Source organism: Bubalus bubalis, chromosome 3 (assembly GCF_019923935.1).
Source record: "Bubalus bubalis isolate 160015118507 breed Murrah chromosome 3, NDDB_SH_1, whole genome shotgun sequence".
NCBI classification, from domain to species: Eukaryota; Metazoa; Chordata; class Mammalia; order Artiodactyla; family Bovidae; genus Bubalus; species Bubalus bubalis.
Genome location: NC_059159.1, coordinates 73,427,870 through 73,449,782, shown reverse-complemented (window position 1 = coordinate 73,449,782; position 21,913 = coordinate 73,427,870). Strand labels below are relative to the sequence as shown.

The 21,913-nt window shown below is 46.5% G+C and overlaps 1 protein-coding gene across 1 annotated transcript in view; it reads right to left on the bottom strand.

Annotated features, from left to right (window-relative positions):
* SCARA5 (scavenger receptor class A member 5) overlaps positions 1-21,913 on the bottom strand; it is a 133,866-nt gene that overhangs the window by 54,086 nt on the left and 57,867 nt on the right. Inside the window, exon 4 of the mRNA XM_025281400.3 lies at positions 1,887-2,561. Coding sequence (XP_025137185.1) covers positions 1,887-2,561 — 675 coding nt within the window. The remainder of the gene's footprint in view (positions 1-1,886; positions 2,562-21,913) is intronic.

Here is a 21,913-nt window from a genome sequence, read left to right as displayed (position 1 = left end):
GGGGGCTTTGCAGTGGGAGGAATGGCTGGAGGAAAGCCAAGGGAGTGGGCAAAGAGGGGTGTGTCTCCAGGGCAGGGACAAGACATGTCCCACTGGACTGGATGCTTCACACAGGGCAGAGGGTGCAAGCTGGCTGTCTGCGGACCATACAGGAACCACAGATACGTTGTATTTGGCCCACAGAGTTAAACAATTAAAAAATTTCTAGAACATTCCATGTTTCTGGTTTCTCTGGAAAAAATGGGAAGACCTTGTCTATGTTGAGGCCAAAATGGGCCAGACCTGTCATAACCCTTACTATTCCCCTGACACCGAAGTCACTTTATGCATTGACATTGCTCGACTGGCCCCTGCAGACTGAACCCTGGTACAGAGGACCAGGTGGAGGAGAAGGCAGGAAAGACAGGCTGGGGACAGGGATGCAACTGAAAGCACATCATCTCTGCAATCAGAAAAGCTGGGGTTCGAATCCTGGCCCATCACCTCCCAGACTGCCACTGTGAGCAGCTTCCTGAATCTCATGATTGTTTTTAAAAGACATTCTATGAGTTACACTTGGCCTGGTACCCAACAGAGCTGGTGTTCAAAGTGGTATTATCATTGTCCACTGTCAGCCTAAGGACTTTTGGTGAACCTGGCAGACTCCGGGGCAGTCATGGCAGGTTCTGAGCAGCGGGTCATGCAGGGAAAGTACATTTCACTAACTGCGCCTCTGACAATGATGTGCAGGGTGGACACCAGTGGGAAGGAATTGGGGAGAGGTGAGTAGGGGTGCAGTCAGTCAGGTTTGCAAGAGAGGGAGGTTGGCTGTAAAGATGCTGATGTTTGTGGACCTGGAGCAATAGGCCGAATGGAGGCCTGCACATTTTTGCCATTATATGTAAGAGTGAAAACTGAAGCTAACACACTGTTAAAGAAAATAAAATATGTTCTTCTACCTGGATGAAATATGGCTTTATAACAGCCTGGAAGAGCAGGTTCAAATTTGGAATTCTCCCACTTTTTGTAGCTCCACCTGTGTATGGTCAGGCCACCCAAGATGACTGTTCTCTTGCTCTCTGTCCATCCCCCACCTGACCAATGCCTGCTTCACCCACACCTACTCACATCATTGACCTTCCTACATACTTGCCTTGGGCCCTATCTAGTGACAGTGTATCAAAGGGGAGGTGAGGGGCATGCCCCTATGCTGGTTTCCCTGGTAACCAATGAGCCCACCCCACATCAAATCCCCCTATAACTGGCAATCTCCCCTTCCCCCAGGAGCAAAGACCACGGCCAGGACCTGCCAGATGTCTGCCACACACAGTGGGGAGTCGCTGCAGAACCTTGCTTCAGACTTGTCAGCTCCCCTTTCCGGTAAACCATCCATGTTCCTGTCGCTGACTCCAGGCTCTCTCTTTGATCTTAAAGCTGGCCAAGTGCAGGCCTTGTAGATGTCGGGGATGCAACCCAGCACAATGGAAGCACCAGGACACTGGGGGAGCACCCCTACCCCCAGTTTGAGCCCTGCTTTCCTCCCCAACCCCAAACTCTTGGAAGCTCCGGCTGGTGCATCCAAGGCTCTGACTACCCAGGGCCCCGGGAGCCACCCTTGGCCATTCTCATGGCTCGGGGTGTGAACACTGAGTGTGTGCTGTCTTGGGGGAGGAGCGGGGTGGCAGGGAGGACCTTTATACTGTGCAGGCCTGGAAATGCACATAATCCATTTGGACAGGACACTCCAGGGTCTTTGAGGGCGAAACTTAATAAAGGAGGTGTGGGCTTGGGGAGGGAGCGGGACTCCCAGGCCTAGGGGAGTCGTGTGCATCATGTGGGAAGAAGTGCTGAGCGGGAGGGGCCCTCGCAGTCCCCAGTGGCCCGGTGGGTGGCGGAAAGGGGAATACCTTTGGCCAGGGTAATGTTGCGCAGCGCGATGGAGTGCTCCCAGTCCTTGAGGCGTAGGTCCTCGGTGACACCGTTGAGCACGGCCAGCTCCTGCTTGAGCTGCAGCTCCAAGCCCCGGTGCGCCAGGCGCAGGCGGCGCGCGTCCTCGCTGGCGTTGCTCACCAGCACGCGCAGGTCTCGCAGCCGCGTGCCCTGCAGGGCCACGTCGTAGGATAGGCTGAGGTTGAGGCCGCGCAGCGCGCCGCCCACGTCCGCCAGCTCGTCGCTCAGGGCGCCCACCCGGCGCGCCAGCCCGTCCAGCAGGCCGGCGTGGCGCCGCAGCAGCAGCTGGCTGCGGTTGCTGTCCACCTGCAGCTGGTAGAGCTCCAGCTGCGCCGCGTCGCTCTGCTGGGCCGCGCGCTCCCGCAGCAAGACCACCGCCTGCTCGCTCTGCGCCGCCTGGGCCTGCAGCCCCCACAGCGCCCCCTCCAGGCGCTGCACCGCGCCCGCCAGCGCCAGCAGCGAGTCCGACTGGTTCTGCAGCGCGTCGTGCGCCTTCCACACCTGCTCGCTCAGCTCCCCTTGCAGCGGGGCCTGCAGCAGCCGCAGCTGCAAGTCCCGGAAGCTCTCGTTCAGCCGGTTCACGTTCCGAGTCAGCGCCTTCAGGTCGTCCGGGGAGCTCCGGGGCCTGGACACTGCGGAGATGGAGGAGAAGGAGGAGGTGGAGAGATGAGACGGCTGCGGAGATCCTCCGCCAACCCCCGCCCCGGCAGGAGACGCTCAACGAGAGGAAGGAAAAGCAGAAGTGGCTAAGGCTGAGCGCCTTAACACATCCCCTAAACGGTGTTCAGCCAATGGTCCCCAAACACGTCTGCCCGTGAGAATCACCTGGCCAGGGATCCCACCTATAGAAATTGTGATTGGATGGGTCTGGGAGGTGACCCGGGCTTTGGAATTTTAAAAAGAGCCCAGGGTAGTTATAAGATGCGGTTGAGTTTGGGAACCCCTGGACTCATCTATGGGCTTCCCAGATGGCGCTAGTGGTAAAGAACCCGCCTGCCAATTCAGGAGACATAAAAGATGCAGGTTCCATCCCTGAGTTGGGAAGATCCCAAGGAGAAGGGACTGGCGACCCACTACAGTATTCTAGCCTGGAGAATTCCATGGACAGAGGAACCTGGCGGGCTACAGTCCATGGGATCACAAAGAGTCCAACAGGACTGAATCGACTTAGCCTGTACGCACGCATGCACGCACAGACTTATTTATGGATGAGGTTGATCCGTAGGAACCGGTCTCTCTCTCTCTCTCTCTCTTTTTTTTTTTTTTTGTATTTTGGAAAGGATCAGACATCAGCAGTTCCACGAGGCTTACCCTCCAATATTGTGTGTCATCCTCTCCACTTTAGAAGGGAGGTACCCTTATCCCCTGGAGAAGGGAATGGCAATTCGTTCCAGTATTCTTGCCTGGGAAATCTCATGGACAGAGGAGACTGGCAGGCTACACGGTCCATGGGGTTGCAAAGAGTCAGACACGACTGAGCAACTAAAGAGCAGCAAAGGACCCTTATTTACCCCTCTTTACGGCTAAAGCTGTTACTTTTGCCTCAGGCAGCACAGCAAGTAAGACATGGAGACAGGATTCCAACCCAGAGGGCTTGCTTGCTCTGGAACCCAGATGCTGCCCTCCAAGTCTGCTCTGGAACTGCCTAAAGGGACCATGCCAGCAGCAGACTCAGCCAGGCTCCGGGCAGCGCTGGTAATTCCCACTCCTCAATTCGGGGTCCCATTCCCTTTAGGCTGGGGGAGATGCTTTTTACATCCATACCTTCCCTTCTCTGGGGCTTCCCAGATGGCGCTAGTGGTAAAGAACCCGTCTGCCAGTGCAGGAGACATAAGAGACTCAGGTTTGATCCCTAGGTGGAGAATATCCCCTGGAGGAGGGCATGGCAACCCACTCAGTATTCTTGCCTGGAGAATCCCACGGACAGAGGAGCCCGGCAGGCTACAGTCCATGGGGTTGCAAAGAGTCAGACACAACTGAGTGAATTAGCACATGTGCATTTCCCTCCTCAGGCAAACAACCACCTCAATGGTCTTCCACCCTTTTCTCTTGAAAAAGAGGTTTCCTTTTCTTGATTATAAGCAGCTAGTTCACAATATGAAGGGGAGGGGCGTGCCTCTGAGTCATTATCATCTAGCATCGGGTATCTCCTGCATGCTTATGGAGCACTCAGGGACACAGCAAACCCTGGTACATCCTGGGATGTCTAGGAATGCTGGTCTGTTTGCTGTGCACTGTCCACACCTTTGTCTCCCTCTCTGATCTACACACCAGAAAGATGGAAACTAGTAGTGGGGGTGGGGCAGAGTAGGAGGTGGAGTCGAAGGAGGCACAGAGGGAATTCTGCCTTGGAAATCTTGGGATGGAGAGAGCTGGGGAATCTGGTACACAGCTTGTTCAAGTGATGAGAGGATCCATATACACTAGCTCTTTCCTGAACCTCAAGCTGGGACGGAGGAAGGTGGTTTTGTGGGTGCTGGAGCTGATGCTTCTGCCAGTGCACAGCATTTATGGTGGCCGCCCTGGAGGATGTAAGTCATCTCAGATTACATTCAGAGGCTCACAGCATTAGAGGGGCATTTGAGCCCCACTTCAAAGTGGGGACTTGCCTGGCAGTGCAGTGCTACTACTGCAGGGGGCAGGGTTCGACCCCTGGTCTGGGAACTAAGATCCTGCATCCCACATGGCATACCCAGAAACAAAAAAATGAAAATAGTCAACAAAATTAAAGTGTTCACTCAGCACTTTAATCTCCAAGAAAAGCATATGCCCAACCTCTGCTCATACCCATTCTCTCCACTTTCAGTTAGTTCTAAGTGCTGGAATGTTCTGTATTCTGTTCAGACTTGAAATTTGCCTCCCTGTACTCTCTAACCACTGATTTTGCCCTCTGAGGTCACGGAAAGCAAGTGAATTTTACTTTTCCCACAAGACAGCTCTTCAGAATCTCAAAGACAATGATCACATCCTGACTATGTAACAATACCTCTGGTTAAAGTCAGCAGTTCCTTCATCAGCTGTCTCCTGACTAGCTTCTGAGCATCCATACCTCTTGGCTAACCTCTTCTGCACATAACAGGGTGTCAACATCCCCTTACAGGGTGGGGCTTGATCTAAATTTGTTTTTTCCATGGTGTATAAAGACTGGGCGAAGTTTGGAAGAGGAGTCTTCAACTTCATTCTGGGCAGAAGACTCTCTACTATGGCCCAAACTGAGTTTTTCAGACTTGCATCATTGATTTTGAGTCTAGGCAGTCTTTGGTAAAAAGTTTCTCCATTTTACAGATAAAGAGACTGAAGCCATGAGCATATTTATGATCTGCCTAATGGCATGCTTCCTGACTCCTGGTCCATCGGTTTCCTTCATGCCCCACTACTCTGAAAAGTTAGTCAAAGAGTCGTCAAGGGATTTCCCTGGAAAGGTCCAGGGGTTAAGATTCCACTTTGCAATTCAAGGGACATGAGTTCGACCCCTGGTCAGGGAACTGAGATCCCACATGCTGAAGAGCAACTAAGCCCGAGCCACAACTAGAAAGCCCATGCGCCACAATGAAAGATTCCGCCTGCTGCAAATAACGCCTTACGCAGCCAAATAAAGAAATCCATGATGCAATCACAACCCAAGCAACCACAGGAACTGTCTGCCTAAGAAGTCATAGCAGGCCAGGGCCTGATTGTGTTTGTCCGATATTCGACCAGATTGATTGACAAGTATTTGAGACAGGGCGGTTGGAAACCAGAAAGCCTGATATTTTAGTGTCAGTCTGTGCTCTTGATGCTCTGAGATTCAGAGAAACACCGCAGCTCATCAGAAGGAGTAAACACGGGTTTGTTAATTCTGGTTTTAACACTGGGATTGCGAGTGACTAGGAGGAACAGTGCAACTACTTGATTTTAATGCTCATTAGCTCAGGCCTGTCAGAGGCAACCCTGTGAAGGAGGCAATTTCCCTTAAAGCCACTCTCTGCCAGCTCCCACCAGCACCTCCCTCCCTCCCTCTGCAGGTGGTCCCTGTGCCCTGGGAGGCCCCCGCCTTGCCCATCAGCCCCCAGCTTTCAGATCTGAGACCCTGTCTCTCTCAGAAAACTGGACTGAAACTTGCCCATATGGTGAAGGCTGACAATCAGCTACCCCTTCCTAGAGAGTCCATCTGAGTCTTTGATCATTTTCATTGCACAACCAATTTTAACATTGAAAGAAAAGAAAGAAAAAATTCTTCCACCGTCTCACAACCTCCAACAAAGAACACTGGTTTCCTTTCCATTTTCTTCTAGTTCCATCCAAATGCATACCCAGTCTTTACAATTCAATTTCTGTGCTTTTTAAATTTGTGAATGATTATTTCACACTTTCCCCATCTGTCCTTTATAATTATCCTTCTGATGGCTGCCTAAGAGCCCATCAGGGAGATAGATGCCTGGTAATTTACCCATTCTCAATCATGGAAAACAAGTGCAGAAAGGTCCCTCCTTGTCTTGAATTTTTTCCTGCCAATAAATTCCTAGAAGCTGGATTAGTAGAGCCAAAGTTATAGACATTTTTATAACTCTTAAAAATTCCAACCAAATCACAAAAAGAAAAGAAAAAAATTCTAGCCAAATCACTTCCCATAAGTTATACCTATTTGTAATTACATTATAGGCTTTCCAGGTGGCGCTAGTGGTAAAGAACCCAGCTGCCAATACTGGAGACATAAGAGACTCAGGTTCGATCCCTGGGTTGGGAAGATCGCCTGGAGGAGGAAATGGCAACCCACTCCAGTGTTCTTGCCTGGAAAATCTTATGGACAGATGAGCCTGATAGGCTACAGTCCATGGGGTCACAAAGAGTCGGACATGGCTGAAGCGACTTAGCACGCACATGTACATTATAGATTTTTTAATGTGCCAGTTTCAATAAAACCTCAATGCACTGAGTATTACAATTTTCATATGGTTAATGTCACAGATCGGAGAAGGCAATGGCACCCCACTCCAGTACTCTTGCCTGGAAAATCCCATGGACGGAGGAGCCTGGTAGGCTGCAGTCCATGGGGTCGCTAGGAGTTGGACACGACTAAGCGACTTCACTTTCACTTTTCACTTTCATGCACTGGAGAAGGAAATGGCAACCCACTCCAGTGTTCTTGCCTGGAGAATCCCAGGGACCGGAGAGCCTGGTGGGCTGCCGTCTATGGGGTCGCACAGAGTCGGACACGACTGAAGTGACTTAGCATAGCAATGTCACAGATACAAAATGCTACTGCTGCTAAGTCGCTTCAGTCGTGTCCGACTCTGTGCGACCCCATAGACGGCAGCCCACCAGGCTCTCCGGTCCCTGGGATTCTCCAGGCAAGAACACTGGAGTGGGTTGCCATTTCCTTCTCCAGTGCATGAAAGTGAAAAGTGAAAGTGAAGTCGCTCAGTCCTGTTCAACAAGACCCCATGGACTGCAGCCCACCAGGCTCCTCAGCCCATAGGATTTCCCAGGCAAGAGTACTGGAGTCGGTTGCCATTGCCTTCTCCAGATACAAAATGGTAGCCTGTTGTTTTATGTTAGTATATTTGCATTTTAGAAATGACTTTCTCAAGGCAATGCATTACCTACCTATCTTTACAATTTGATTTCTGGGTTTTTTAATTTAATGAATTAGCTCAAATGAATGATATGGGTATTTTAGGTACTCAGTCTAATCAGAACGAAATTATTTGAAGGAGTAAATACTCTTTGGGCATCCAGTCATGCTGTAGAAGCCCAGAGCAGCCTCCCTCTTTTGGGATCACTTACCCACCCCAGAAATGAATTCTCTCCTTCCAGCAGTCACAGTGTGTTCTCAGCTCACACTACCCCACCCCCTCTTACCCCCACTTAATCCCTTCCAGATGTTTGCTGTCCTCAACAGGGAACAATTCTTCCTTGAGTGTGACTCTCTTAATTCATGTTTATGCAAACAGTTCATTTATCTCTCTGCCTGCTGTATTTACTTTTAATTGCTCTAACTATTCTTTAGCTTTCATACTTTCACAAAGGGGAAGATAAATTGTAGAGTAACAATAATTACTGGCATTTCCCAAGTCCTTATTCTGTGCCAGACATGTTCTAAGTACTTCCCATATTAATGCATTTAATTCCATAATAAGCCTATAAGTGTTGTTATGATCTTCATATTCCAAATGAGGAAACTGAGGCACACAGAGGTCAAGCCTATAAGTGTTGTTATGATCTTCATATTCCAAATGAGGAAACTGAGGCACACAGAGGTCGAGTAACTCACAAGGTCACACAGTTGGTAGACAGAGGAGACTGACTTTAGATTCAGGTCATTGGGGTTCAGAGCTCCCATTGTGACACCATCAGTCCTGAATGTTCATTGGAAGGACTGATGCTGAAGCTGAAATTCCAATACTTTGGCCACCTGATTCGAAGAACTGATTCATTGGAAAAGAACCTGATGCTGGAAAAGACTGAGGGAAAGAGGAGAAGGGGACAACAGAGGATGACATGGTTGGATGGCATCACTGACTCAATGGACATGAAAACTCCAGGAGTTGGTGATGGACAGGGAGGCCTGGCGTGTTGCAGTCTGTGGGGTCGCGAAGAGTGAGACATGACTGAGTGACTGAACTGAACTGAAAGGGTGGAAAGCACAGAATAAACTTTTCATTTGTTTTATTATTTATTTATTTATTTTTGGCCACATCACGTGGCATGCAGGATCTTATTTCTTCCCAGCTACGGATCTAAACTACACCCCCTGCAGTGCAAACATGGAGTCTTCACCACCAGGGAAGTCCCTAGAATACACTTTTTAACAGAGACGCACAAATAGGGAATAAGCTTTAAAGGTAGTGAGTTCCCCATCATAAACCCAGGTGGGAGTTAGGCTGCTTGGCAGGAATCATGGATTCTAATTCAGATTCTGATTCAGTACTAATTGCTGAATCCTAATGAATGTGTTCATGTACACTTTGTAATAATGTTTGATTGATGGATGAATATCTGTCAGGCCATACCCTGGGCTAGGTGAGTCACACAAACACATTTCCTGCAGCCTTCCCACCCAGACTCCAGCCCTGAGCTGGCTCCCTGTTTCATAATCATCTTTTATGCTCATTAAAAAATGATCATATGCTGGTAAAGTCAAGGTGCTCCAGACTGACCAGAGAGGCTGTGTTCCCCAAACACATCAGACACACCCACCGTGCCAGCAGAGCAGGGGAGGTGCCTGTGAGCTGGAGGAAGAAAAGCAAAGTGTTCTGTTTGAAGTTTGGCGACCTAAACCTTGAGCACTTGTGTTAATAATCCTTTATCTTTGTATAAAGTTTCACGCTCATTATCTCCCTTAATTTAAAATATAATTCATCTTGGGAGGTAGGCAGTGCTGCAAGTATTCCTAATATCCTCAAAGGGTGAAAAAAAAAAAAGGCTCAGAGAAGGCCAGAGATGCCAGAGCATAAATAAGGATGGATTGGGGTCATCTGTCCCATTATCCAGTCTTTTGTCCTCCATACCTGCTGCAGGGGTGGTCAGCCCCATACTGAACTCCAAAATCTACCTGGGGGAGCAGGCTAGGAGATGACATTTCTTAAGCACCTACCACACGCTGAAGCTGAAGATCTAATACTTTGGCCACCTGATGCAAAAATCCAACTCCTTGGAAAAGACCCTGATGCTGGGAAAGACTGAGGGCAAGAGGAGAAGGCGGCAACAGAGGAAGAGATTGTTGGATGGCATCACCGACTCAACGGACATGAGTTTGAGCAAATTCCAGAAGATGGTGAAGGACAGTGCTGTAGATCGTGGGGTCACAAAGAGTTGGATACAACTTAGTGATCGAACAAAAATATGCCACACACAGCTTTAGTCTCTTGTTAGGAGTGACTTCGTTTCATCTTCCCAGCACACTTGTGAAGTAGGAATTCTGCCTGTGTTCAGATGAAGGAGCTTGAGAAGGTAGGAAAGAGTGAAAGGAAGCTCAAGATGCTTGGTTTATGAAGACCCTGCTGGCCCCACCCTTACACAAAACAAACAACAGAAAGTATCTCTCCCCCTTTTTTCCAGGCCACCTGAGCAGAAGTCCTGCATCAGCCTTAGAAGTGAGAGGGAATTGTTAGTGGTTTGGGTGTCGGGGGGGTGGGGGGCATGGAGAACTGGCATCCTAGTCTGATGGAGAAGGCCGGTTGAGGAAGGGAGCAGATTCTAGAATGCGGTCAGGGGCCATAGAACTGTGTGGTCCTCCCAAGCCTACAGGCAGATGGTATCACCATTTCACAGATCAAAAATTGAAACTTAAGCAACGCAGTGAGTAACTCAAGACCATCTGTGAGTAGGAGGTGGACCTGCCTGGCTGTTCCACTGTCCCATGCAGCCATCCTGGCCTTGTCCTCATTTAGGCTCATGATGCTGATGGGAGGAAGGTGGGTGTCAGAATTCACAGAGTGTCACATTAAGGGGCATCCTGGGTGTCTCAATGGTAAAAGAATCTGCCTGCTAATGCAGGAAACAAAGGAGATGAGGGTTCAATTCCTGGGTCAGGAAAATCCCCGGGAGAAGGAAATGGCAACCCATTCCAGTATTCTTGCCTAGAGAATCCTATGGACAGAGGAGCCTGGTGGGTCCCTGGGGTCGCAAAGAGTCGGACACAACTGAGCACACACGCAGACACATTGAGGGAAGAGTTGGGAAAGGATGGGGCTGAAATGATACTGCAAGTCAGGCACCTCAATTTAAGCACCAAGAAAGAGACAAGAAAGGGGGGCTTTCTTTCAGGAGGTCCGTAACACCCGGCTGGATTTCCTGAGATCTGGATACATGTGACTGTAATAGAAAATTCATTTAAAACTGGACCATAATGCTCATTCCAAATTGCATAAAAGGTTATCGGTAGATCTTTAGCACTTAAAGTGCAGCACATTTTCACTAGGGCTCCCCAGTTTCCAAGAGGTAGGAGAAAACCAGGGCCAGCCTTGTGGTATGTGACAAGGCCCCACATGCAAAAGGACCCCATGCTTGGGGCTTACTGCCCTGCTCTCGCTCTCTGGAAATTTTGGATTATTTTATTTTTGAATGTGTGTTTTGCAAATGAAGGGCAGAGGCAGGGGAAATGAAGCAGACGGGAGAGGTGAGGTATTAGAGGACATGTATAAGGACCCAAAGAGGAAAGCAGCAGATTGGTACGTTTGAAAGTGTTAGTCGCTCAGTCATGCCTGACTCTTTGTGACCCCATGGACTGCAGCCCGCCAGGCTCCTCTGTCCATGGGATTCTCCAGGGAAGAATATGGGACTGGGTAGCCCAGAAGCCCCTTCTCCAGGGGACCTTCCCGACCCAAGGATAGAACCTAAGTCTCCTGCATTGCAGGCAGATTATTTACCATCTGAGCCACCCTGGTAAATTTGGGGTGAGCTTATTCACTTTTTTTTAAAAGTACTGGATTGGCCGAAAATTTGATTCGGATTTTTTAGTAAGCTGTTTTGGAAAAACCTGAAAAACTTCCTGGCCTACCCAATATCATATGTCCCCGCTCCGAGCTCACTCAGCAGCATGTCCTGGATCAACATCTACAGGCTGGAGACTGGCTTCTTTGTCCACAGCCCACCATCCCCTGCACTCACACAGAAGAGAGCCAGGAGCTTGCAGCCACAGCGCAGAGCAGCAGGAGGCCCTTTGAGAAGGAAACCAGCAGAAGCTCCGTCTTTACCCAGGTGGCCTGAGCTTTCTGATGCTCTGTTCACCTGAAGACTCATCAACCAGTGGCTCCCAGGGCCACATGCTTTACCCATGTGGGTGTGCTGTCCTGAACGCCTGTGTGCAGTGGCCTTTGTCAGTTCTGGGACTAGAGGGCTCCCTAAGTAAGTAAGCCCAGTGGCCAATTTTAGGTCCTTCAGGCAGGATCCAAGAAACAAGCATGAAGGATGCAGATGGCATCTCTGAAACAGTGCAACCCAGATGCCCAGCCTTTATATATAGACCTGTCTCTGGCCCATGGAGGAGCACAGACTCTGAACTGGGGGATGCACAGAGCGGAGGCTGACTGCCGGCCAGCAGACAGCCATGGATATCCACATTAGGATGGCCTGGCACAACCTCAGAGGAAGAAAAACCCCACCAATATGTTGGTTACTTTCCCCAGAGGTGTGCTGGGTGCTCTGTGCTCCTGGCACAAGCATTCCCTTTGGTGGTCCAAGCCAATGGAGTCTCTGATAATTCAGTCTTGATGACCGTGGAAATGGAATCCAAGACAAATTATGATGAAAAAGGCTCTTCTTGAGGAGGCTGTTCCCAGGACCCTCACTTCAGAGGCCAGAGTATCTGAAATCATTACAAGCAATGTCAGGAAATTCAGCATTTTGATGGGGTGCACGCGTGTGTCCTCAGTCACTCAGTCGTGTCTGACTCTATTCGACCGCATGGACTGTAGTCTGCCAGGCTCCTCTGTCCATGGAATTCTCCAGGCAAGGATACTGAAGTGGGTAGTCATTCCTTTCTTCAGGGGGATCTTCCCCACCCAGAGATCGAACTCACATCTCCTGCGTCTCTTGCACTGGCGTGCGGGTTCTTTACCACCAGCACCACACGGGAAGCCCCATCCTGAGAGAAGCAGATCTGAAAACCATTCTACACATGGCTATGCTTTTTGTTATTATTGTTTCCTTTCTTCCTTTTATGGGTCTTTTAAAAAGCTTTTTATTTTATATTGGAATATAGCCAATTAACAATGTTGTGACAGTTTTAGGTGTCCAGCAAAGGGACTCAGCCATACATATACATGTATCCATTCTCCCCCAAACTTCCCTCCCATCCAGGATGCTACATAACATTGAGCAGGACTCTCTGTGCTGTACAGTAGGTCTTTGTTGGTTCTGTTTTAAATATAGCAGCGTGTACCTGTCCATTCCAAACTCCCTAACTATCCCTTTATCTGTCCTTATTTTTTCCTTCTTTTTAAAATGTATTTTTTAAAAAACAAGTGGTATATTACTTTGCTGGGGCTACCATAACAAAATAGTACAGACTGCGTGGCTCAAACCACAGAAATTAAAAAGCAGTTGTCTCATAGTTCTGGAGGCTGTAAGTCCAAGATCAAGGTGTCAGCAGGTCTGATTTCTCCTGGAGGCCTTTCTCCTTGGCTTGTAGCTGGCTTCATTCATCCTGTGTCTTTCGTGGCCTTCCCTCTGTACATGTCTGTGTCCTAATCTCCTTTCCTTATAAAGACATTAATCATATTGATTCAGGGCCCAACCTGGTGACCTCATCTGACTCTAATCACCTCTTTAAAAGGCCTGTCTCCAAATACAGTAATAGTCTGGGGTACTGGGGGTTAGGACTTCAACACTTGAATGTTGAGGGGATGCAATTTAACCCATATAAGTGAGGCCCTTTACTAGAAATTAACTGGGAAGAAGTTGGGGTGGACAGTAAAAGCGGGTGTTGATTATTTCTAGAAAGTGGCCCTCAAAGACTTATTAATGGAACATAGCTATAAATAAATAAAAACCTGGGCTTCCCAAGTGGTCCAGTGGATAAGAATCCACCTGCCCATGCAGAGGACACGGGTTCGAACCCTTGTCCGGGAAGACCCCATATACTGAGGAGCTGGTGTGCTGCAATTCATGGTGTCACAAAGAGTCGGACACAACTGAGCGACTGAACTGAACTGAACTGAACTAAGCCCATGGGCCACAACTTCCAAGTCTGAGCTCTAGAACCCGGAAGCCGCAACTGCTGAGCCCACATGCTGCAGCTACGGAAGCCCTCGTGCCTAGAGCCCGTGGTCTGCAACAAGAGAAGCCACCGCAGTGAGAAAGCTGTGGACTGCAAGTAGAGAGTAGCCCCTGCTCGCTGCAACTAGAGAAAGCCTGCACTGCAACAAAGACCCAGCACAGCCAAAAATAAATTAATATTTTCAATCTTTTAATTTGGGTGTTGTCATGTATTTTAACTTTTGAGATCCTTTGAGATCACCATTCAAATATCTAGTTTCTCAGATGAGATGTGTCCTGCATCGTATGTGTGTGTATATGCCTTGTTTTATCACACCTTGCTTTACTGCACTTTGCAGATACTGTGCTTGGTACAAATTCAAGGTTTGCAGTAACCCTTCATCAAGCAAGTGTCATTTTCCCAACGTTTGCTCATTTTGTGTCTCTGCATCGCTTTTTGGTGATTTTTGCCATATTTCAATGCTCCTCCCTCCTTCCCCTGCCCTGCCAGCAAAAAGATTATGACTCTCTGAAGGCTACGATGATGGTTAGCATTTTTTATTTTATTATTTTTCCCACACCATGCATATTGTGGGATCTAAGTTCCCCGACTAGGGATTGAACTCATTCCCCTTGCAGTGGAAGTGCACAGAATCCTAACCACAGGACCACCAGGGAAGTCCTAGCATTTTTTAGCAATGAAGTATTTTTAAATTAAGGTACGTACATTGTTTTTTTTAGACACAATGCCATTGCATACTTAATACACTACAGGATAGTGAAAACATAACTTTTATACACACGGGAAACCAAATAATTCTTGTGATGCACTTTATTAAAATATTCACTTTATTGTGGTGGTCTGGACCCAGACCCACATAATCTCTGAGGTATGCCTGTATATATAATTATTTTCTGTATATTATGATATTCTGACATCTTAAGAAACTTTTCTGGCTGGGGAGAGACTGCTCCTCCTGAAGCTGGCCAATTCTCAGAGATGCAAAGGGCCCTGCTGGGAGCATCCCTTTTCTATCCAATCTGGAGCCACACTTCTTTTCTCTGCCCCCAAAAAACAATATTTCTCTGCCTCAATCTTCCCAAGGCTGGGTCCCAAGGCAACTAGAGAACACCTCTATAGCCCACAGTCCACCAAAATTATTCAAACTAGCTAGAACTGCCTTGTCTTTCTCACAGAAACCCCAATAAAGGCTGGGGCCTGACTGTTCCCCTCACTCCTGTTTTCTGCCTTCTGACCCCCCTTCCCCACAAGGTTCTGTGTGGCCTGCGTACCTCCTGTCTCTGGTATCTGTGAGTACAAGAAACTCGGCCTGAACCTGTCTCCTCTCAGGGCCACATCCACCTGGCCATTTCAGAAAAGAATACATGACATGTTCATATGCCCAGTTCTGCAGATGAAGCTTAGAGAGATTGAGTGGCTTGTTCAAAAACACACTACTAGTGAATGGCAAATCCAGATTTAACCCATTCATCCATCCATCCATCCACCCAAGAACCCACCCACCCATCCACCCATCCATCCATCCATCCACCCACCCATCCATCAACCCACCCACCCACCCACCCACCCATCCATCCATCCACCCACCCACCCATCCATCCATCCATCCACCCATCCACCTATCCATCCATCTGTCAGCCCACCCAACCATCCATCCATCCACCCACCCACCCATCCATGTGAATTATCACTGATAATAATGCAAAAGACTATATGACTTTCTGCTGTATCCCATGCATGAATCATCCCCAGGCTCCTGTGGGGCCCTCCTGATGCTCCCCTCCATCTCTCCAGCCTGCCTCCCCAGCAACAGTCACATGAGGCTATCGTCTGAAATCAGTGAAGGCAATGAGGATGTTTCTGTGTTTCTATCTTTCTGGACAATCTGTTCCATCAGTGTTTGTTTTCAAACAGCTCAGGATCAGTCCCCTAGGGTTTCCACATGGCTTTTGGTTGGAGTGATGTGAACTCTTCCCATTGGCAGGTTTCCTCAGATCCATCTTTCTTTGCTTCTTGAGCCTGTCAGAGTATTTTAAGGAGGTTGGAAATTATTCTCACAAAGAAGCACGTGAGGAATCTGGGCCAGACTTGCCAGGAATCTCAGCACTTATTGGGTTTCCTTTTTCAGAGCATGACATTTGCAGCCAACGTGTCAGATCTCTCGTATCTTTGTTCTTTAGAATTCGGACTCCTGGTACAGTTAGATCATGGATGCTTTGAGCTAAAAGTAACCTTAAGAATCATGTACTTCTCAATTTTAGAAAAGGAAACGAAGGCTGATAAAGGTGATATGAAAATATCCCAGGTCATCTAATAGTTGGTGGCAGAATCAGGGCTAGGGCTCACATGTCATAAGACCCAGTTCCTATCTCTTTCTATTGATACGGTACCACACCACTGTCCAGGAAACCAGAATAAGTTATCAACTCACCCATCCATCCATCCACCTGTCAACTATAAACTGGTGGTTGCCAAGGGCATTTGCCACCTGCCCCTGCAGAGATTGAACCCTTTGCTGCTGCAGCTGCCAACCTTCAACATGCCCTGAAGGGAATTCAGGGTGGAGAGGAAGCACTCTGTGCTCCAGGGAAGCTGGTGGCACAGGTCTTCAGATAGATATTTTTAGGAATTGGTTTCATGATCCCAATCCTTGCATCACCTCCTATCTAGAAAAGCACTGAATCCCTCATGGTGATATCAGCTCCTCGGGACTCGCAGAAAACCCTTTCGAAAGTAAGGACTTGATTATTTTAAACTCTCCCTTCATCAAAATCTTACATACTGATCTTCCCCCACTGCTTCTTTGGAGCAGTCCCTCAGAGCTGTCTGAGGTGCTGTTCCCCAGGCTGCAGTCCTCATTTTGCCCCCAAATAAAACAACTCATAGCTCTCACATGTTGTGCATCTTTTTTTGGTCACACACCCATCCACCCACCCACCCATCCATCCGTCCATGTGAATCACCACTGATAATAATGGAAAAGCATTTTACCCAAAGAGGCAGATTTTTTCCAATTAAAAACATTTACTCCACGAGTATGAATTATTTTGAAATATTAATTGGTCCCCAGAGTATCCTGCATGATTAGATTGGATATCTTTAGTATTGCAAAAATATTTAGTATTGTGAAAGAGTCATATGAAAATAGTGCCAGCGACAATCACCAGTCACGATGTAGGATTATGTGGGTTCAGAGTCTTTTCTACAAAAGGGAACAATTTTAATGATGACTTTTAACATATTATAATTTTAAAAAGAACACTGCATGCACCTCATGTATACAGTTCTTCAAAAATTGACATCTTAGTATGAAGTGCAGATTATATAAAGGAATTAGATTTGAGGGTTTCATAGACTCTGAAAATTGGATGGATCCTCACACATAGATTAGAAAGGAAGGAATATCAAACTTAAGAGTGCAAAGGCCTGGTTTTGAATCCTGTCCACAATTTCACTTGTTGCTCTTAGACAAGAGAAGTCATTGTTCTGAGTGTTTCCTCTAAAAATAGAATTAACAACATCTATCTCAGGAGGTGGTTGTGAGATTGAAGATAAGGGTAAACTCTAATTGAGCACTTACTACTGGCCAGGCACTCTGGTATGTGTTTTATGTAGATGTTTTCCTCATTTGAGGAAATCAAACATGTGGAAAGAAAACCCCAGATCTATGGAGAAGTCCTATTCAAATTCACACTGTTGGTATTCAGGTAACCCTTTACTCTGATTAGATTGGATATCTTTAGGTGCCTTCTCTTCCTGATTATCAAATTAGTTGACATTAACAGTCATAATGGTACTTTGAAGAGTTGTATAGAGCTTGACATTTACAAAACATTGTTATGTGCCTTACCTGATCTTATACTTTTCACCAGCATGGAAGCCTCATTTACATTAAATAAAGAACTGAGGGCAGTGAAAAGAAATGTTTTCTCCACCATCAGCCAGTGACATCCAGTCCCACACACCTTTTATCCCTCATCTTCCTCCTGTTGGTGACTCACTGGCACTCTGAACCCACGGTTCTTCACCCACTGGGGCCCTGTGGGATGAAAAGGGTGATGACCCTTCCCTACTGCTTCCCCGGGACCTGGTAATCACTGGACGCTTTCCAGAGAAATCGGACACTGACTCCCCTCTCTCCTACCACCAGCACCACCAAGCTTGTCAGCTTTCCACAACAGGCAGATTGGTCCTGGTAACTCGGCCTCCTCCAGCATGCCTGATTCACGGCTGCACCGGGAGTCAGAACTACTTTCAAATGCCTGGGGCCTCTAGGGAGTTCTCCTACTTTGTACTCATCAGTGACAAACCCCGAGCAGCTGCATCACCCTCTTTCCCTTGCTTTAACCTCTTGGACCTCAGAGAAGAAGAATTGTGCTGACTTGGCCCATCCTTGTGCTGTTGGAATATACCTGGCATCGATCTGCTTGTGTGGGTTGGTAGGCTGGAAGAAATCCCCTTAGCTGCTATTCAAAACTGTCTTCATGTTCTTTGACACCCAAGCCTGCTTTATCCCTCATCCTTAGAAGTAACCCTGTACCCACTTTACCAAGGATGGGAGAGCCATGAGCTCTGCGACCTCTGCACCTCGCAGACCTGCATCCACACTGTTTTCTCCAAGATCAGAGTGAGAAGCTTCCCCTCCCCCACCCACCTCCGCCCTCTGGTGCCACGCCCCTCAGCTCTGCCCGGGAAGGTGAGTGAGTGGTGGGAATGCACAGTGCCTGGGGTGTTAATGGGTTCTCTTCTCTCCTCAATAACAAAGATTCCCCACAAGGTCGTCATTTTAATATTTGAAGACAGATTCCCTTTCGTTTTTAAGATTTTTTTTTTTTTTTTTGATGTGGACAATTTTTAGTCTTGATTGAATTTGTTACAGTATAGCTTCTGTTGGTTTTTTTGGCCACATGCCATGTGGGATCTTAGTTCCCTGACCAGGGATGGAACCCATACCCCCTACATTGGAAGGTGAAGTCTTAACCACTGGACCACCAGGGAAGTCCCTCCTTTTATTATTTTTTTACATTAATATAATAGTTTTACAGGTTCCCTTTCCTTAAGGTTTCAAATTCCCTCACCACCAAAACCATTCTCCTTTGAATGTGTCTCAGCTTATCTGCATCCTGCAGTAAATGTTTAACAACCAGTTCTCCGAGGGAAAAGCAAAAATCCCACTTTGTAGCACTTGCCAACTTCTGAGGTGTATTAATAAATACTCTCACTATGGCCAACATCGAGCTATTGACATCACAATTCATAACTGAGGAAAGATGCACAGAACTGAAGCCAGCCTCAGCACTCCAGGGTCTGCATCCACTCTAGTGTCACTGGGGTGGGCTAGGAAAACACCATTTTATGACCAGATTCATGATAACTGATTCAGGCAAGAATTATCAGTGGATGATGAAATGATTAAGTGAGAGACTGTTGTATATCTACAGTATATCTAGACAGTACCAAAGAGTCTCCATCACTTTGAATTAGAAAAGAAATAAAAGATACCTTTACAGTAAATGAAGCCCTCAACGAAGTGATCAAAATTAACATCATCAATAAAGGAATAAAATGACATAATACTCCCCCAGTGGGATTCACTGAGCAAGGTTTATGAAATGGTCCTGCCATGAATGTTTAACTGATATCTAACCACAGAGAAAGAAACAAACTCAAACAGAGATATTATGCTAAGCAACAGACCAGTGTTCTTCAAAAATATCCTTGTCATGAAAAACAATCAACGGCTAGGAGTTATTTTAGAGAAAAGAAAGTTTAAAGGAACATGATAACTGAATGAGTAGTCCTGGCTTTGAAACTGTGTACAAACCCCTGCGTCCTCATCTTCTGAAGTAAAATGCTGATTCGAGAGTTAATGATTGGGAAAAGGGAAGATGTTTAAACAAAGAATAGCTGTCGGGGCGAGGAACTAGTAATAATCTAGACTATAAATCTGCCACATAAGAGAGTCACCAAACACCCAGCTCCCTGAAAGATATAAAGGTCTGGCACACATTCCTGAGTTGTTTTTACAGGAAGCAGACCGCCCCCTCCAAATGAAAACTGCTGACCATAGGAGCATGGACCCTAGTCTAGTTGAAACCAGAGGGTGGATGATGCCTGAAACTTCACCTTGATGCCAACCAGTCCGAGAATTGTCCACAAGCTGATCATGCTCTGCTCCTTGAGCACTATAAACCTCCTCCCTGCCCGCCCCTGGGTGGGTCACAATGTCTTGAGAGCATTAGCACACTCTGGCCCCCTTTGCCTGGCAAAGCAAGAAAAGCTACTCTTCTCTACTTCACCCAAAACTTTCTCTCTGAGTTTCTATTCAGCACCTGGTGAAAAGATGCCAAGTTTCAGCAGAAGCTTGGATCCTATAGTAGGTTTAAAAAATTGCTATAAAGGATGTTGTTTGGTCACTACATGGTGTCCGACTCTCTGAGACCGCATAGAATGCAGCACGCCAGGCTTCCCTGTTATTCACCATCTCCCAGAGTTTGCTCAAACTCATGTCCACTAATTCAGTGATGCCATCCAACCATCTCATTCTCTGTTGCCCCCTTCTCCTCCTGCTCTCAATCTTTCCCAGCATCAGGGTCTTTTCCAATGAGTCGGCTCTTCATGTCAAGTGACCAAAGTGCTGGAGCTTCAGCTACTGGAGCAATTGAAGAAAGTTAATTATGGACTATATGTTTATGATTGTACTGTTCCTACACTAAATTTCTAAATGTAAAAACTCTAAGTGGTGATGTAAGAAAACTTCCTTGTTCTTGGAAATTCATACAGAAGTATTTAGGGGTGAAGTTTACAACTTACTTTCAAATGGTTCTACAATAAAAAAAAATAGTAATAACAATGAGAGAGGACAGGAGAGAGAATGAAAAGCAGCAAAATGTTAACAATTGATGGACCAAGATCAAGGGTACATAGACACTCATAATACAATGTAGGTTTAAAATTATTTTCAAAATAAAAAACCGAAAAGAGAAAAAAAAAAAAGACAAACACTGAGGAGCTGTCTAGATGGGACTGTCACCTCCCTTATTCTACACATAGCACCTCTATTAATATGGCTTTGATTGCAATAGCTTTTGATGAGCAGCTGTATCACACAGTTACTCATTCTGCCAACCTCAAACCCTGAATCTTGCTTTAAAATTACTGTCAAGCACACCTTTCCTATGCTGGAGCACAGGACCCCATGCTTATGCATGTAAGATTATCAGGTTCGGACTATCTCTCTGGGATTCAGACTCCTTTTGGATTCAGAGCCTGCATTTCTTTGAATGGAAAACAGATCTCTGAACTGCAAAAAATAAACATGTTATCTGGGATTAAACTATATGCAACAAAATTTTTATTGAACACACAAAATGTGCAAAGCAGTGGACTGAGTACAAAGAAATCAGCAATGACTAAATAAGTGTGATTGCTGATTTTAGGCTTCTGGAAGTTAAGAACTAAGCCTTAAACTTCCTTAGTCCCCTATGAGCATGTAGTAGATACTTATTTAGCCACATAGGTAAGCTGGAAAAAGGCTTAAAGAGGCAGTTTCTTAAGAGATGATACAGTTAATAATCAAATGTATAAAAACACTTTATGAGATGATTCATTATCAAAGAAATGTAAAATAAAATGAAAACTCTCTAAAAATAATGGGACAGTGCTACATCATGCTGGCAAGAATCGGGTGAAATCTTGTGTGTTTATACGCTGCTGGTGACAGTGTCAAATACTTTTGGAAAACAATTTGGCAAAATGTATCAAGAGCCACAAAAATGTTCACATCCTTTGTCCAATAATCTCACACTTGGGAATTTACCCTGAGGAAGAGTCCAAAAGAAGAGAAATGGAGTAGCACCAAGAAATTCATCATATTCTTATTTGTAGGAGTGAAAAACTGGGGAAAGTTGTGACTGATCCATTTAGGAAATAATTACCTAGTTGTGTATCCACTAGGTGGACTTTGATGATGACCTAAAAATGACAGTTCTGAGGTCTACCATGCACCAACGTAAGACATGCACCTGCTTTAAAATTAAGCATCTACACACACATATCTAAGGATCAAAACTGGGATGCTTAAAAATAATTGATTTTTTTGTGGTAGAATTATGAGTAATTTTTATCCTATTTTCTGATGGTATTGTTATGTTTGAGCAAAGTAAAATTGTTTAAAATAATCATCTGTTGATGAGCACACACACATGGGAGGACACTGAGTCCAAATACGGACTCTGAAGCAGACAACTTAAAACGATCAGCCAGAGGAAAGCCGGAAGAAAT